The sequence below is a fragment of the Oryzias latipes genome, chromosome 16, assembly GCF_002234675.1.
Source record: "Oryzias latipes chromosome 16, ASM223467v1".
Classification (NCBI taxonomy): Eukaryota; Metazoa; Chordata; class Actinopteri; order Beloniformes; family Adrianichthyidae; genus Oryzias; species Oryzias latipes.
This window is the reverse complement of record NC_019874.2, coordinates 18,778,416-18,794,777: the sequence shown is the minus strand read 5'-3', so window position 1 is coordinate 18,794,777 and position 16,362 is coordinate 18,778,416. Positions and strand designations below refer to the sequence as shown.

The 16,362-nt window shown below is 43.8% G+C and overlaps 1 protein-coding gene across 5 annotated transcripts; it reads right to left on the bottom strand.

Annotated features, from left to right (window-relative positions):
- Nucleotides 1–258: 258 nt before the first annotated feature.
- Nucleotides 259–16,348, bottom strand: rusc1 (RUN and SH3 domain containing 1). Of its 5 annotated transcripts, XM_023964392.1 has the most exons (14): nt 16,231–16,348; nt 11,317–14,606; nt 8,270–9,166; nt 6,921–7,040; nt 6,772–6,848; nt 6,563–6,580; nt 6,122–6,296; nt 5,742–5,847; nt 5,614–5,660; nt 5,052–5,539; nt 4,730–4,968; nt 3,773–3,940; nt 2,219–2,389; nt 259–2,006 (listed from the first exon to the last, which is right to left on the bottom strand). In XM_023964392.1, the coding sequence occupies exons 2-13, from the start codon at nt 14,483–14,485 to the stop codon at nt 2,224–2,226; spliced, it is 5,670 nt and encodes a 1,889-aa protein (XP_023820160.1). In that variant the 5' UTR covers nt 14,486–14,606; nt 16,231–16,348; the 3' UTR covers nt 259–2,006; nt 2,219–2,223. The 5 variants fall into 5 exon arrangements, with proteins under 5 accessions (XP_023820160.1, XP_023820159.1, XP_023820162.1 ...); XM_023964391.1 differs by having other exon boundaries at nt 259–2,389; XM_023964394.1 differs by having other exon boundaries at nt 259–2,389; nt 8,270–9,127.
- Between the last annotated feature and the right edge of the window lie 14 nt (nt 16,349–16,362).

Sequence of the window (16,362 nt, the reverse complement as noted above, 5' to 3'; positions counted from 1 at the left end):
GATATGTTGATTTCATTAAAGTGTCAAAAGAAACCAATAATGGAGACTAAATTGTGACTAGAAAATGCTGCCTTCCAGATGTTTTTTTTTTGGTGTGACAAGCAATTTGTCTAAAAATAAAAATCAGTAAACATAAATATTTTTTTAGATTAAAAAAAGCATGTTATTTTTGTATTTATTTCCTCATGATCTCAATTCTTAGGCCGTTTTTCCATAAAGTATAGAGTAACAAAAGAACAGAAAAGGGCTGACAAACCCTGATTTGTACAGATAATTTTTATTTGGTGTATTTACAAACAAGCACATGCAGGAAGTGGACAGTGACTCACACTGGCAACTATATGCAACAGTATATAGGCTACATGACACACCAAAGAGAGGAGGAGGAAGATGTCCACAACTCATGGCTAACCACACACACGGTGGAAGTGCAGACACGCACACCTCTCTGCTTTTAGCATGCTCACACTGCCACGTGTGCACACTCACACTTCCTTTAAAACCTCATTAGAAGGAGAGATAGCATACCCGCTAGATTTAGGAGCCTCCAAGCAATCATGTATGTACTGTAAAAAAACGGGTAGCACTCATTCACTAACATTATTTTCTTTGCCCTATTTCCTATTACGGTCAATATGATTTCACCATGATCGTTTCTTACGGATTCACTGCTACTGAACTATTGCCATAGTGCTAGTTATCTCATGCTTCATGGCACAACAACACAAACAAATCTGTTAAGTTTCCCTGAACTCTTGCCCTGATCAGCATCAATGATTCTAATCACTCAAATGGATGATTCTTTTTTTTTTTTAATGTGTTCATTTTTTATGCCTAATATGTCCATCAAACTGAAATATTGACTTAATGACATAAACATTTGAACATTTTTATCCATATGCATAGTAAAAAAAACAGAAATTAAACTGAGAAATAGATGACACAAAGAAGCACATTTTCAATATCATTACTACCAATATTTAGTTATTTATGATGGGACGACATGAAAGGAAACACAAAAGCTGAGATATGAGGTGAACCACCAAATCCACGGGCGAGTAGGAGTTACATCCATATGGGATTATCACATTAAAAAGGATTAAAAAGCTAGGTACAGTTTTCTTAGGTTTTCAATAACAAGATTAGCTGTAGATTTCATTTTTTTTGGCTTTATCTTCAGACAGGCTCTGACTGATTATGTGTATTTAGTCATTTATGGTAACTAAAACTCAAAGTGGAACTCTTTCTACTATTGTTTTGAATTTTGGGCAGTTAGGAGGGATGATAGCGAGTTTTTGTACATACTTTAAAAACATTTACTTATGCATGTATGAAACCCACTTGGGTGAGGCCACTTACACACACACACACACACACACATATATATATAGGGATCAATCCTCTTATCAGTCGCTTCAGACCTATGGCCAGTTTTCCACATCTCCTTACATCATCTGCGTACTCCCATCTTTTCCACCAGTCGTGACAATATGTATTTATATATCTATACATATATTTTATATATTTTTAAAGATGTATGTATATATATATTTATACAGGTAAATATATAGGCAGAAACACACATGAACCAGGCGAAAAGGAATGAGAGGTCAGTAAAGGTGAAAGGTCATTGAAACACAGATGTACACAGCTACAGTTCACTACATCAACTCCCAGGAGCTCAGGCTCACTACTCCAAAATGTTTTCTTCCCTTGATGAACTGCTAAGTACAACATTAAGGAATACAGAGCAGCTGATCTGAAAGAGCTCCAATCTGATGGAAGGAATCTGGTGGTAGAAACTGAGAAAAAAAAACACACAAAGGGATAATTCACTCATAGATCTGAAGGCTTCAAGTAGTCCATATGACTCAGGACATAATTCATATACTTTATATACCACCATCTGCTGCATTTTGACAGCTCCTCTGCTGAATGCTACCAGACTGGATTGGGATGGGAAAAATGCCCATGCAGTATTAAGAGGAGAGGGATGCAGATCGCTCCTGAGGAAGAAGAGCAGATGGCGTGATGTACCCAACTCCAACTGTAATCAAGCCTGAGTGAAATATCTCCTTTGGAGTAGTGCAGCCTTTCTGCTAACTCTCCGCAATCCCCTAAATATATATTTATACTCTTCATATGAATTAATTTTTTTTGTTTGTTTGTTTTTTCATTCATTTATTTAAGTACTGATTAAGTGCAGCAGTTATGGTACCAGTGTCACATTATAAGGGAGGTGTAGCCGATTGGTACCAGCCCTTCTCTGTCTCCTTGGCGACAACGAATCCAGTCTTGATCCACGCCACCCAACACCACCAGTTCCTCCCCTTTGCAGAAGCTGAGCTCCGACCCATTTCCAGTGTGGTCGCAGAGCGCTCGAACAGACCTGAGGAAGAAGGTCAGCAGCTCTTAGCAATCATTACAGCAGCCACTAGCACATCTGTCTGCAGGGGACGTAGGTGTGGATAAGTCACAATAAGTATCAATAACATTCAGACTGGTGAGTCCACGGTTATAGTATTCCAAAGTAAAATAAGAAAAGCTATTCTAGTCTGTTAACCCCCACTGGGGCTCCAAAAGGACCACATGCCCCAATTTACCATCACTTTCATTTTCTCCAAGTTATTAAAAAGTAGTGCTGTCAAAAGTATCAAAATACTCAAATATTGGCGATCTGTTCCAGAAAATTCAAGTACATGTATTTGTGATGTCCAAGATCGCCGATTCGCAATCTTTATAAATTTGGTAGTGTCAAAAATAGACCTCCAGCAATGTAATTATCTCTCTAAAGTGCAGAATAGTGTTGGATTTTAAGGATATAAACCAAAAAAAACAAATGTGCTACCATCACTGGAAGTAAAACAAATCTTCAAAGTAAAGTGTTGGTGAAGTTTCTCATTTTCCAAGTAAAACTATCCATTGTTTTTCTGAATTAGGTTCAGTTTCCTGAAATAGGGTCTGAAAAAACGACTTTGTTTTAAACGTAGTCGACTATTTGAATGAATAAATCTATAAAATTCGTGCAGCGGTAGGGCGGTCGACCCATGATCGGATGTTTACAGGTTTGATCCCCGCCTTGCACGCCCATGTGTCGAAGTGTCCTTGGGCAAGACACTGAACCCCACCTTGCCTCTGGTGGGAGGTTGGCTCCAGTGTTCAGCAGCGGAGCCGCCATCAGTGTATATATAAGTATACACCATAATTCACCATAAAATTAGGAACATTTGGTGATCACATTTATGTGACATCATGTGACTTGTCAGCTATCATGGCAGAGAAGCAGTTCCAGAAAAATGTTCATATAAATTTTGGTATTTTTTTGGTATTTCCACTGAAGGTGAAAAAAAGGAATTTATAAAACATGTTTGTTTGAAAAACTGTTGTCTGTTTAGATTACAGGACTGTGAGTGTTTGACATTTATGTTTAGTTCACTGCTGAAGTTGACAGAAAAACGTTTGAGAGTGACTTTGTTAAAAGTGGTAAATACTATTTCTTTCTTTCAAAGTCTGTTTTTATCTGTTATGTTTTGTTGATTCTGATCTAAATAAAAGTATCAATGATCGTGTTTAAATACATACTATGTTAACTGTCATTCATCTAGTAAAAAGACACACATATAGCAATCGTGGTTTGATCTCTTATCTTGATTCGTGAATCAGATGGGATCGCCACCTAAAGATCCACTGTCCTAGTCCCAATCTGTATGTCAAACAAAAACATTGGGACAAATGTTCCTCCATATTTACTTGTTTCTTCGTCTTTTAATACCTGAGCGGTCTGGGTTTGTCCTGCCTCTCTTGGGCGTCGGCATCCTTCTCTGGCGTGGGCGTTCTTTCCTCCAGAGGCTCGGGCGTCCGTCGCAGCATTGGGGTGGAGTTGCTGCTCACCATCCTGGTGAAAGCTGTGACACCAGGAGCCAACCACTGAGAGGGGCGTCTGGGGGGGAATGAGGAATTTTACAAACTCACACATAATTCCGGGTTAGCTTTAAAGCAAACCTGCGAGAATAAGCCAAATGTTCTGATTGATTTAGCTACAAAACGTGGCTACTTAGACTCTTTCTTAAAGCTAAACTCACACATCATGTGTTCACTGCTTTTAGGATAAAGCCACGCATGCGCAATTGCATTCTTAAACACCCATTTAGTCCATGGTGTTTCCACTGGACAAGCAGGGAGGAGCATCTTCTTTTTCTACAGTTCATCAGCGCATGTCCGCCACCCACAGTTAGAAGAGTCTTGGTGTGAATGTTGAACTAGTGCAAATCTGGTGAATCTTGCTCCAGGCTTTTTCTTTCACTGTTCTGACATATGAAAGACCTAATGTCATACATTTCTGGGCACAAACAGCAATGATTCATTTCTCCTTTATGATCAATTTTCAAACGGTTGGCACTTTTGTGAATTAAAAGTGTCGCCATCCAACGCACTAACAAAGCTGATTGATTAAATTTGGACCTATTTTAACTCTCAATGTAGTTCAATGGTTGGTTGTTTTGCACGTAGAGCCAGAAAACGGTCATAGAAACGTGCGTAGCTCCGCATGAATGTGGTTTTAAACGTGGAAGCCAAAAGCTCACGTTTATGCGCATTTCCTTAGACTTTTCTTTGGAAGTGGCCACTTGAATGTGCATTGACGAAGGCTCTGTGAGCGTAGCTTCAGGATTGAATATTCACAAAGAGGTGATATCATTTCAGTGATGCTGCACACAAGTCAGTGGCTGACCTGGTTGGGACTGTGTGACCGGTAGGGCTGCTTGGGCTTTTAGATGCTCCAAAGAGTCGTCCCAGGCCCCAGGGAACCTGAGCACCACTGCCAACAGGAGTGAAGTCCCCTCCAGCCTGAATGTCTGGGAGGTCAGTCTTCATCTCCTCCTTCTTCACCGGTGACAGGCTCAGGTCAGCTAGGTTTTGGCTCAGCTTGCCTCCCCAGCGCATCACAGTGCCCCACCCCTGCTGAATCACCTTTGAGGCAACAACATTATTGTTGTAAGTTCTTCCAATTATGACTCAATGGAGGTTAAAAGCAACAAAACATCCACGAATACCTGTCCTGCCTGTTGAGTGAAGCTATCTTCGTCAATATTAGGAGGGGGTAAATCTTCGATTTCCTTTGTCTGAACCCACAGCAGCTGAGGACTTGTGTGTGAGACCTCCACAGCTTCATCGGTGTGTGCAGACGTTCCTGACCCTTTATTCTCTAGATCAGCCAGAGATAAAGGCTCTGTCTCTTTAGTTGCTGGACTTTTTGAACTTCCAAAGTCCACTCCTGAGAGGCTCTCCATGTGTCTGTAGCCCCTGGTTTTGGTCTGGCTCTGCGCTGACAGCTGGATTCCTTCCTCCCTAAAGGGAGGGCTGGGGATCTGCGGCCTGTGACTGTCTGCATCTACATGATGGTGCTGGAAGAGCAAGTCCATGTTAAAGGTGAGCAGGCTGAGAGGTTGCAACACGAGAAGGAGCTCCTTGAACAGGGGCTGGCAGGCGGTAACTGACAGGCGCATAAAAGAGGTGGGGTAGTAATACATGTCCAGAACATCTGAGATGAGGAGAAAACACAATTAACAACACTTACAAGCCCACCGCTAAGCATTGAAAGAGCTGCAAACCTACCACTGCGAGACTGAAGATGAGACAACCAGAAATCAAGATGCTTGATGCTGAAAGAAAGAACAGAAGATAAATCAAAGTTCTATTGTTGTAAAATGACTGTGCTATTAAAGAAAATGAACCATTCTTACTTCAGCAGACCAAGGATGAAAGCATTGAATCTGTGTTTGCTTTGTTTGAGTTGAGGCAGTTCGCTGACACGGACTTGAAGGTTGTACAGGGCTTGAGTTTTAGGCGCTTCAACATTTGTTTGGAGGAAAACAGATATAAAGGGAGAAAATGAGCCGATAGAAGCAAGTGAAGAAGTACCGTAAAGCTTTGGACTTATCCGGCATTCCATATCTGCACTCTGTTGACTAACTGCACTTTTGATACTAAAATCCATAAATATAAATCGATGTGGGGGAGACTGCAAGCCACAGATTTACGGGGTTTATCAGTATCAGTAAAATCTACAAAAATGACAACATCCGCACCTTTAAATTCAAGCCTTTTATGTGTTTTATGGTACCTGGTCTCGTTGTGGCATGCACAAGACTCCAGGCAGAGTTTGGTCTCCTGCCTGCAATCAGATCGCTCTGGTGAGGTTTCAAGCCATCGATCAGCAAACTGTGGAGGGCAGGGCAGAGGCACTGCAGCACCAGACGACCCAGCGATGGATTTACAGTGCTGTCGCCTGATAAGGTCTGGGAAGCAGAAAGGACGGGGAGAGGAAAGAGGAAAGAGGAGAAGACGATGTGGTGAGGAAGAAAGACATGCAGTGATTGGGAGAGTTAAAGGATGACTCAGAGGAGAGGGATTGAAGGAAAGTCAGACAAGTAAGACAAGAGTATTTAGGGGAAAAGATGAGCAACAGAGTTGATGTCAGAAGATCAGGGAAATTTTGAGGGTGGGGTGTTTGTGTTAGTTTCCAGTTAAACTCTTTTGACTAAGAGATTAAATTTTATTGTACCTCCTTAACTAAAAATGACTGAGGAGACAAGAAAATGTATAGAGATTAAAAACAAGACAGGAAAAAAAGATTTAAAAAGACTGGCAGTAAATTTAAGGTAAAAAAATTACATCCTATTTCTTCTCAAATACAAAAAAAAACAAAGTAAAGTTTTCAGTCACTCAATGAACAGTCATCCATTAACTTATGTTCGCTCAGCAGAGACTAACCTTCTGCACTACGGTCCGAGAGGAACTAAACTGAGCTAAGATGGCCTCCACTGCCACGCTGACCGCACTGACCAGCGCTGTCGAGACAAAAAAGACAAGGAAGTATAAGGGCTAGACATGCTGAGAGGAAAAGAAAAAAAAACACTCACCTTTCTTTTCCTGCAGACACTGAGAGGACAGGTCACCTCTCAGCAGATACTTCACATCCTCGCCCATCCAGAGGACCTCGGTTTTCTGGACGGAGCCGCCAAATGAGACGCTGCGCACAGCTGACGATGGCGAAAGAAGTGATTAGTGATGGCACAAGGTACTCCTTCAGCAGGAGCTTGAGGCATCATTGCTGTAATGGTGCAGCAAATTAACTAATGTTATTAGTAGAAGTAAACAGGTGAAGCAGATGGGGCTAAAAAACAAGAAAGCGGCAAAGAAGCGCATCCTGTGAGGCTGGCTATGCAGGGGTGAGATGTTCATACCTGGGTCTGCAATGACATGGCTTAAGTGCAGAACAGCTAATGTTAAAGGTGATAAATACATTTCTTTTTTTGAATAACTCAGGAAAAAAAAGCTTTTTAAGAAAGGCGAACAATGCTATATTATTATCATTCTATCAGATATTTGGATTGCTTAATATGTGCAGCAAAATTCTGAATCTGACTACGATTGCATAGTTTTTTAAGTGTTTTTTGTCGTATTTCAGTACCACAGATGCTTTGAACAATTTAAAAGGATTTAAAGAAATTCAATATTTGAGGGGAAAAAACAAAATAAGTTTCCAAAAAGATTTTTTTAATACACGTAAAACAGACCTTTTAAAACAAGTTTTCAAGGTTTTAACTAAATTGTTTTTTGTCTTTTACCTGTGACATCAAATTACAATTTTAGGGATTTGGCACAGATAGATCCACGTACTTACAATACGCATAAGTGAAGTGGAGCAGTAGAGCTGGAATCAATACAATCTTTCAAAGAGGTAACAAACACACACAAAGTAGAGGTGTTCATATACGCAAGGTTTCTATAAACCTCCAAAGTACATCCAACATGAGTAAAAGACTGACTGTAGAAAGGTAGAGATTTTTTCACATAACTACAACTTGGGTTGTTGTGCATTGCATGAAAATCATGTGTCCATTTGTAAATCCCATGCACAAAAAAAGAGAAAAAAAAAACCAAGACACAGCAGACAAGACGGACACAAACACAGATGGAGGAAGACAGTGATGAGAGTGACTCCTGATGTCGTGAGACTAAAAACAGCTGTTTCCCGTCTGAAGGCCCTTTGCAGATTTAAAAGGACAGTGCAGATATGTTGACCTACACATGTGACAGCACCTGATATGGGAAAAATAACAGCTAAGGTTCATCAAATCACTGAAAAAGGCCAAGCTTTCCAGAGCTAAGAATGTGAGAGAAATGAAGACTCAGAGACAAACGTGCAAGCCAAAGATGTAAGACAAAGAGAAAGCATGTAAGATGTAGTGAAAGAGAGAAATCTTACTCGCCGCACGTGACTTTGGAGGAGCCTGGAAGAGTTTTGGGGGCAGGGGAGGTGCCCGGGGTGGAACGGGGGGGTACAGGTTGGGATAATAGAGGGGAGCAGCTAAAGCAGGCAAGGTGTGAGAGCGGGGGAAAAGTGGGGAGCTGAGGCCAGATCCAGCTACACCTGGAGGGGGGCCTCCGCAGCGCTGGGGTGGGGACAGCGCTCCGATGGGGGACAGGCGAGGAGGTGCACCTCGATGAAGAGGGCAGTTCTTCGGGTGGTGCAGGTAGTAGGTGGGAAGCGGGGGGAGTTCTTTGGATGTTCTGGCCTTAGTGCTGCTTTCATCCACATGTGCACACTTCTCTGAGTACAGAGAATCCACAGCACTCATGCTCTCTGAGTGTGCCATCATAACATCGATGTTCTTGTACGGCGTGGTGCAACATGACGCCTCCGTGGTGCTACTAACAGGTATGTCAGACTTTGTGTGAGTGTCAGAACTAATGCAGCAAAGAGAGTCGAGATTGGGGAATGAGTCAGACACAAAGTCCCCTCTGGTTGTTTTGGAGTCATTGTTCCATCCATACGCCAAGTGTGTGTTGTGCATAAGATCATCTGCAAAGTTAGAACGGTTTGCACCAAAATCAGCCAGAGAATCAGGATTAAATCCAGAGTTTTCAACAGAGCTGAAGTCATTTCTGTGGATGCAGGGGGAGCTGGCAGCAGAAGGTCCCCGTGTCTCTTTGCCAACATGGCTGTGTGGCCTGGGATCTGCAAGCGGTTGTGAGTTACAGAAGCCAGGGCGAAAGCGGGGAAGGGAAGGGTGCAGGAAATAAGGTTGGGAGGGTCGGGCAAGGGAGAGTGGGGGTGAGGAAACTGTTACGTTCAAGGGCCGAGGCAGAAAAGCAAAAAACGCTTATCAGGTGTGGGGTGGAGAGGGCAGACATATATGGGCAAGGTGAAGCAGAACCGTGGACAAAGGACGGAACAGCCCAGTGGGATGGATTGAAGGAAAAACAACAAAGCGGTTGGAAAAAACAAATGTGGCAAAAAGAATTGAGGAAGAGAAAGAGACGTGGAAAATGTTAGTGTCCATTAAAAAAACATCATCATTGTGTCACAGCATTGCTGAGAGCACATGTCTGTCAGACTGTTATTCATACATGACCTAGACATTCATGAACATTTTTTTTTTTACTTTCATAGGTTGTTTTGGAAACAATAAACACTTCTGTAACTATAAAGTGCACTTTCAGCCAAAGCCAAAAAACCTGTGTCGTTTTCTTGCAAGTAGCTTCTGCAGGGCAGCAGAAGTTCATTATGGGCTGGACTGTTGGCACGGGGCAACCCCACCCCCACTTCCCGTCACCCATCTGTTTACACTCTCCCACTAGCCTACAGCTCGTCACAACCCCAACCTAACATTACATGCTACAGAAATGTGAGCAATTTTGGAGCTTTTCGGCTGTACAGTTTTGAGCCGGCTTGGACGAGGAAAACAAATAAGAACATCGTCCAGTCGTCTGCAAATGAATGCAGCAGAATGGAGCGGAGAGGGGAGCTTGTGGCCCACTCAGCGTATTTTCTAATTCACAAATATGCTCTTTTTCAAAATGCACTGCACTGCTCCTGATCCACAACAATTTGAAAAAAAGAAATACTCATAAAAGCTATTTTAAAAACAAGATTTTCATTAGAGTGGGTCTTTAAACCTAACTTCTACCTTGAACCGAGCATGAGTCAAGTTTGCTTCCTTTGTATTTTGGAGTTTGAATGTTTATCTATCAGCCTCCCAATGGGAGAGCAGAGTTTGTAGGTCACATACACTGGTGGCTTTAAGTTTCATTATCAATAGAAGACGAACCGTTACTACAGCTGTTTACGTTTTATACGCTCTGTCGGGGGTAAACGTTGTCGGGCTACAGACCTCCAGCCTTTAGTTTACTGGTGTATGTCATCACCACCTCTGGATCACCTTCCCACTCTCATTTCTCTCCTGTTTCTTCCCCCCTCTGTCAGTTTAATGCTGAGTCAGCTGGCCGACACCAGAGCTTTTTCTGGAACTGCTTAGTCACCGTGCCCGGCCCTATCAACAGTAGTTTTCTAGGAGTCTATGGTCTAAAAAGAACCAGAGTAGAACCATACCTTCGATAGACTTCAGCTGTCTCTGTATTGTACTCAGTATTGATACTTCCTACTTCTATGGCACGAACTGTCAACTATTGGCCCGTTTTGCTAGGATCCTCCTCCTGAAGTCTTAAAGGTATACACACCCTTTCTTGGCTCAGTCCTCATTGCAGCAAATTTGGAATTTAGTTATTAAATTATTGCTATGTTTCAGAAGCAGAATACAGAATACATAATGTAAGTACATTTATTCAAATGCATTCTATAACTCTTTACCTAACTCTTAACCTACACTTTCTGGACCTGCACAACCTGATCTGGAGCTTCTTTACTGCCTACTGCTGCATCCCCATTAAATACGTAACTTGATCTGATCTGTCAGTGCTGCTCCAGAGCGGTGAAGCAGGGAGGAACCAGCGTAGGCAGAAAGCACATAAACATCCTGAGTTGACAGGATTTTAAACCAATAAATAGGCAGAGAGGCGGATAAGGGATGAAGCTCAGGACTAAAGTGAGGAAAAATAAATACAAAGAAAGAAACATTTAGGAAGTAGGAAAAATTAGACTGGCTCTTTGTGTACTTTAAAATTAGCCTGGATAAATAATTGAATAAGGTTATGATGGCATCACCATTTGATAACCAATGCAGGAAAGCCCTATTTTGTGTCCTTTTAATCCCTCCTCTATCCTCACTCTGTTTGTTTTCCTTCATATAGCATTCATCATCCTTCTCTCTGACTCATGCTCCATCTCTTTAATGCCACATATCATTACCGTTAATGAGTCTCCATTTCCACCCTTTTTGGTTTAACTTCTTCCAGCTGCATTATCAAAAGGGTATTACTTGCCTGAGTAAGTGAGTAAGTGTACTATATTTCTGTCTCATACCCAGCTGTTTGTCAGAGGCAAACAACATGTTCTTACAAAGATCTGCTCACCTGTAGTTCTTGATTCGACAGTTCTTCCTCCATCTGCCCTTCCTCTAACCTCCACATCCTTTCCACCTTGTTCCTTCCCTTCCTTGTCTTCATGTTTGTCTTCCTTCTTCTCCCACTGTCTTCCTGTGGTCAGCAGGTTGCTGTCACTGACCGAGAAGCCAATCTTGGGTGATGGGCACAGCTCTAGCTGTCCACCTTCCTTGTCAGCTCTCTGCAGCATCTCCTGCAGGGCAGCCATGGAGGTAAGAGCTGGTGGAGGCTGCATGAAGAGGGCCTGAGCCTGCGAGGTGTACTCCCATTGACTGCCATCGCTGCCAGCCTTTTCTTTTCTCCACTTCAGGTTGTACAGAATGTCTGGATCAGGAGTGATGACTGTGGGGTCGGGATCGGGTTCAGTGATTAATTTAGTTGGAGGAGAGGTGTTCTTGTTGCGGAAACGCAGCTCCTTAAAGGTTGTGACCTTTGGAGCGGACCCAGGAGATGAACCCGATGAGCTGGACTTCTTTGATGTGTCCACGTGAGATTTTGTTTCCAGCAACACATGCGGTGGAGCTTCGCATTCAGGTGTGAAAGCTATGAGCCAATCGAAACGCTCAGGTTGTTTGGAGTTGGCAGGCAGAGTGCTGACTTTAACAGGGGGCAAAGAAGGTGGTATTGGTGGTAAAGGTCGAGGAGGAGGAGGGGGTGGAGGTGAATCTGCTAACTCAGAAGGATAATGGAAAGCCTTAATGTTGGTGTTTCTTGAGACAGTTTCATGAAGGTTGCTAACAGGGGCCTGGAAGTACAGGTTAGATGTTTTCTTCCTTCTTCTTGCCATTTCAGTAAAGGTGGTGGTTCTGTGTTTCTCTTTGTTCTCGTCTTTGTTTCGGGCTTCCTTGGCTGCATCTGAATCTTCATCTCTTTCTGCCTTTCTTGTCCAGCTGATTTCATCTCTAGTTGTTTCAGACTTTTTGTCCTTCTCCCTGTCTTGCAGTCTAAACTCCTGCAACTCCTCCTGCTCGTCCTCCAACCCCCCAACGCAGACGCCCAGCTCTGGGCTGAGTTTGAGGAGCTCTGCTTGGGTCAGTCCTGCAAGCATGAGCAGCTTACGTATCTCTACATCGAGTGCATGGAATGAAGGGGGCGGAGGGAGAGTGGGTGGAGGTGGTATGGCAGGTGGAGAGGATGTAATTGAGATAACAGGGGGAGGCGGCAAGGGCGGAGGGCGTGATGTAGGCGGCGGAAGAGACAGTGGGGTTTTCTCTTGTTCAGCCTGAAGGGCGGCGAGACGCTGGGCTTCTTTTCTGGCGAGGTGTCGCCTTCGGGGGGGAGGGATAGGTGGAGTTGGGGTGGGGGCGGATGGCGGTGGACTGGGAGTGGTATACAGCGAAAGGTAAGGGATCGGCTTAGAGGTGGGGAGAGGAGGGACGGATGGTGGAGACAGTGGGAGGGGCTTCTCACATCTGAATGTGGTAAATGTGGGGGAGGTGGAATTTGGGGAGAAAGTGGACAGTGTTGGTGAGGTGGTGACAGCCATTGAGGTGGTCTCCCTGGAGATGTTTATGTAGGTGTGGAGGTCAGAGTTCACACTCTCGTGGCGTGCTGGAGGCTTGGGAGGTCTTGGTGGGGGCTCGATGGAGGATGGAGGGAGAGAATCTGGCAGAAAAGGTTCGTCAATGTCTGACAGAGCAGTGAGGTCGACCCCTGCATCAGAAAACTCCTGAGACTCCCCCATCGTTCCATCCTGGGTTTTATACAACTTCCATGAAACATCTATGTTCCCCATTTCATCCATGATATCCGTGAGGTTTTGCTCCTCCAAATCTCCAAGATCATAGCCTTTGTCGTGAAGTCTAGCAATATAAGCCAATTTGACCTCCCTGTTCACCTTTTCAAGGCGATCCAGGTGATCTAACCGATAGCGCAAAACATCCCAGTGTTGTTCCCCTTCTAGATCCCATCGAGCCACTTGAATCACCTGGCTGAAGCGCTCCATTTTTCCAAATTCCCCCACAGACTCTAGAAAGTCAAGGAGGTCAAGTTTGGCAACTTCAGAGTCACCTTTAACTCCCAAGTAGTCGGGAGAAGGAGAGTCGAGTGCGGAGGGGAAGCCTTCATCTGGGGAACAGAGAGCCACGTTTGATGGAAAGGAAAAGGGGTTTTTGCTGACAGGACGAGACGGAGGTGACCGTGTGGGTGGCTGGCATTCAGGTGCCTGTGTAAAAGAGGGGTCTTTGAGGGAATAAGCCAGAGACAGGCTGTCCTGGTCTTCGGTGGAACAGATAGAGGAACACTGATTCGTGCAGTCAGACTCCAGGTCAGAGCAGGAGCTTATGGAAGTGGAGGATGAGGAGGTAGAGGAGGAGAGTGAAAAATCCAGGAAGGATGGGGGACAGCCACAAGAGGATGGCACCAGGGTGTCATCATCCTCGCTGTCATCATCATCGTCGTCCTCATCGTCGTCCTCTTCAAAATCATCATCACTATCGGTATCTATGTTACTCACTTCTTCTGCATCGTTCTGCTTCCCTTCTTCCTTATTTTCTAGATTGACAGCAACATTTTCATCTGCACTCCTTTCTGCAGCTCCCAGATTGGCAGCAGGGTGGAGAGAAGGCTGCATCTGGACCTGTGCTTGGGATGGAGTCTGCTCCTTGGCTCCAGTCCCATCATGCTTCTGGGTTGATGGAGCTGGTGGAGGCGGTAGCTGCAACTGTTGCTTGAGAGAGATGGTGTTGTTGTTGTTGTGGTTATGGTTGAACATGCTGTTGTTGTCCTGTGGCGAGCGCCCATCACAGCACAGGCATGGAAGGCTCGGCTCATTGCAGTTTGGATCAAGAGGGAGAACATTCGGCAGAGGAGGAGGAGGAGGAGCTGCTGCAGTCGTGTTTGCTGTTGCGGCACTAGCACCTTTAGGTTTCGGTTTGGCCGATTTGCTGATGCTGGAGCCTGGTTTTTGGGAGCTCAGCCTGGACTGGATTGTTGGAGCTCGAGGCTGGATGCCAGGTTTGATCCTGGAGGGAGCAGCGGGACCTTTGGTCACCCGCCGTTGGGAGGACGCAGTGATGGTATTCATATTTTTGTCCTCCCTCTGAAAACCATTGGCACGAGGCTTTGGTCCAGCAGAGGTATTGGTCCGCCTGCTAAGGTCTACACGCCGCGGCTTTGAAGCCAGAGATGAGGACTGCATCGTGGGAATGGAGCTTTCCAGTGAATTTTTCTGTTGCTATGGTAACGAGTATTGTAGAGATAGGACCTATCCAAACTATGACGCACCGTGACAGTCACATCTTGGCTTGACTCCCAAGATCCTGCAACATCAAAGGAAACACACAGAGAGTAAAGACTAAGAAAGCCGTGGTGATTAAGAATCGGGTTCCTGGTTTACATATTAGTTTAGTCTTTAAAACTCAAATTAATCATGTTTTTTTCTGTTTTATATGTTACAAATCTTAGAAGATTGACATTAATGCTGTAGTCCTGTAGGTTTGGCTAAAAAAAAACATTGGAAACTATTCATAAGTAGAACACATATGTGTAATTTCTTAGATTATTAGCCATCATAGTACAGTTTACTCAGTAACGAGGATAAAATCTTTAAATTCCCACTCGGATTACCTTTTGATATATTTTAAAAGTGTTCCCAGTGGTCTTTTTTAATAACGGTTAAGTCATTTTTAGCTAAAATGAAAAAACTTCTAGGACGGAAGGAGTTCATCAGAAAGTTGTGGGCGTGGGTGTTGGCATGGAGTAAGCCTGTGCTCATTTCCCATCACGCCTTTGTTTACATTCTCTACCTTTAGCTCACAGCCCCTCAAATCCCAACCTTATATTATCTAAAAATGACAAGCAACACTTGAGCTATCCAGCCGTACCATTTTGAACCAGATACCAGCTCAGATGGGGAAAATGAAGACGTACATGAATCTATTTGTCTGCAAGTTGATGCATTGGAATAGAGCAGAGGAGGGAGATTGTGGCTTGCTGACAGTGGCACCTATGCCACTGCTATAAGCTTTTTCCAACAGAATTTTGTCATTTGATTTGAATAAATAAACACTCAAAATGCAATTTTAAGATTCTATTTCTTTACACTGTTCTCTATCATAAGTAAAATGCCACAAGAAGACGTTTAAAACAACAAAAACACCATTTCCATAAAAGTGGGTCCTTAAGGGGACATGTTTAGCCTGGTAAATGGGATTTGTCCCATTCCAACTTAAACCGCCACACCTGGCGTAGTCCTCTGTGTTAAAAACTGTCTGCTACTTTACAGCTGTCACTAATCATCTGTTCGCTCAGCTTTACATTTGTCTGGCTGACTCCATCTGTGCCAGTCCCGTCTTTATGATCAGACAAAAGGCGGTAAGATCTACAAAAAGCGGAAGGAAAGAAGGAGCCTCAGTACCCAGAGTGAAGACATTTAACTGGAGCATGAAATAATGAGCAGAGAACAGTGAGTGTGCCCGTTTTTAAAGCCCTTCCAGCAAGGGCATTTCCATTCGTCCACTGACTGAGAGCCAGCTTTGAATTCCTGTTTACAGTTAAAACATTAATGGAAAAGGAGCGCATCTTTGTGTAAATTTGAACTGCTGGCAGAGCTGTATTGATCCCACAGAGAGGATGGAGATAGGGGTGGATGGGTGGAGGGGGGAGGGGGGCAGCTCCAACCGCATATACAGGCCTTCACGCCCCATTTATAACACATTTACAAAAATATTATCAATAACCCACTAATGATAACAGCTGTTTTACATATCAACGCTCCAGTATAAGCCATTGTTAAATGTAATTACACGGTAATTAGACGACGAACAGGAATGCAGAAAATGTATCTTTTATTTTTTTTTCTCAAAGTAAACGGCTCGTTCAAGGTTCGAATAAAAAATATATGTAATTAGTCATAAACGATAAAGCTTTTTCATTTGGACTTACGGTCGGATTCGGGAAAAGATGGATGAAGGTCTCCATCACCTCGGGCTCTCCCCACATCTCAGTCTGTGGAAGGATGTGGGTCTTCACGACGTGAACAGCCGCAGCCTCTGTCTTCTCGCGAGAATACCACCC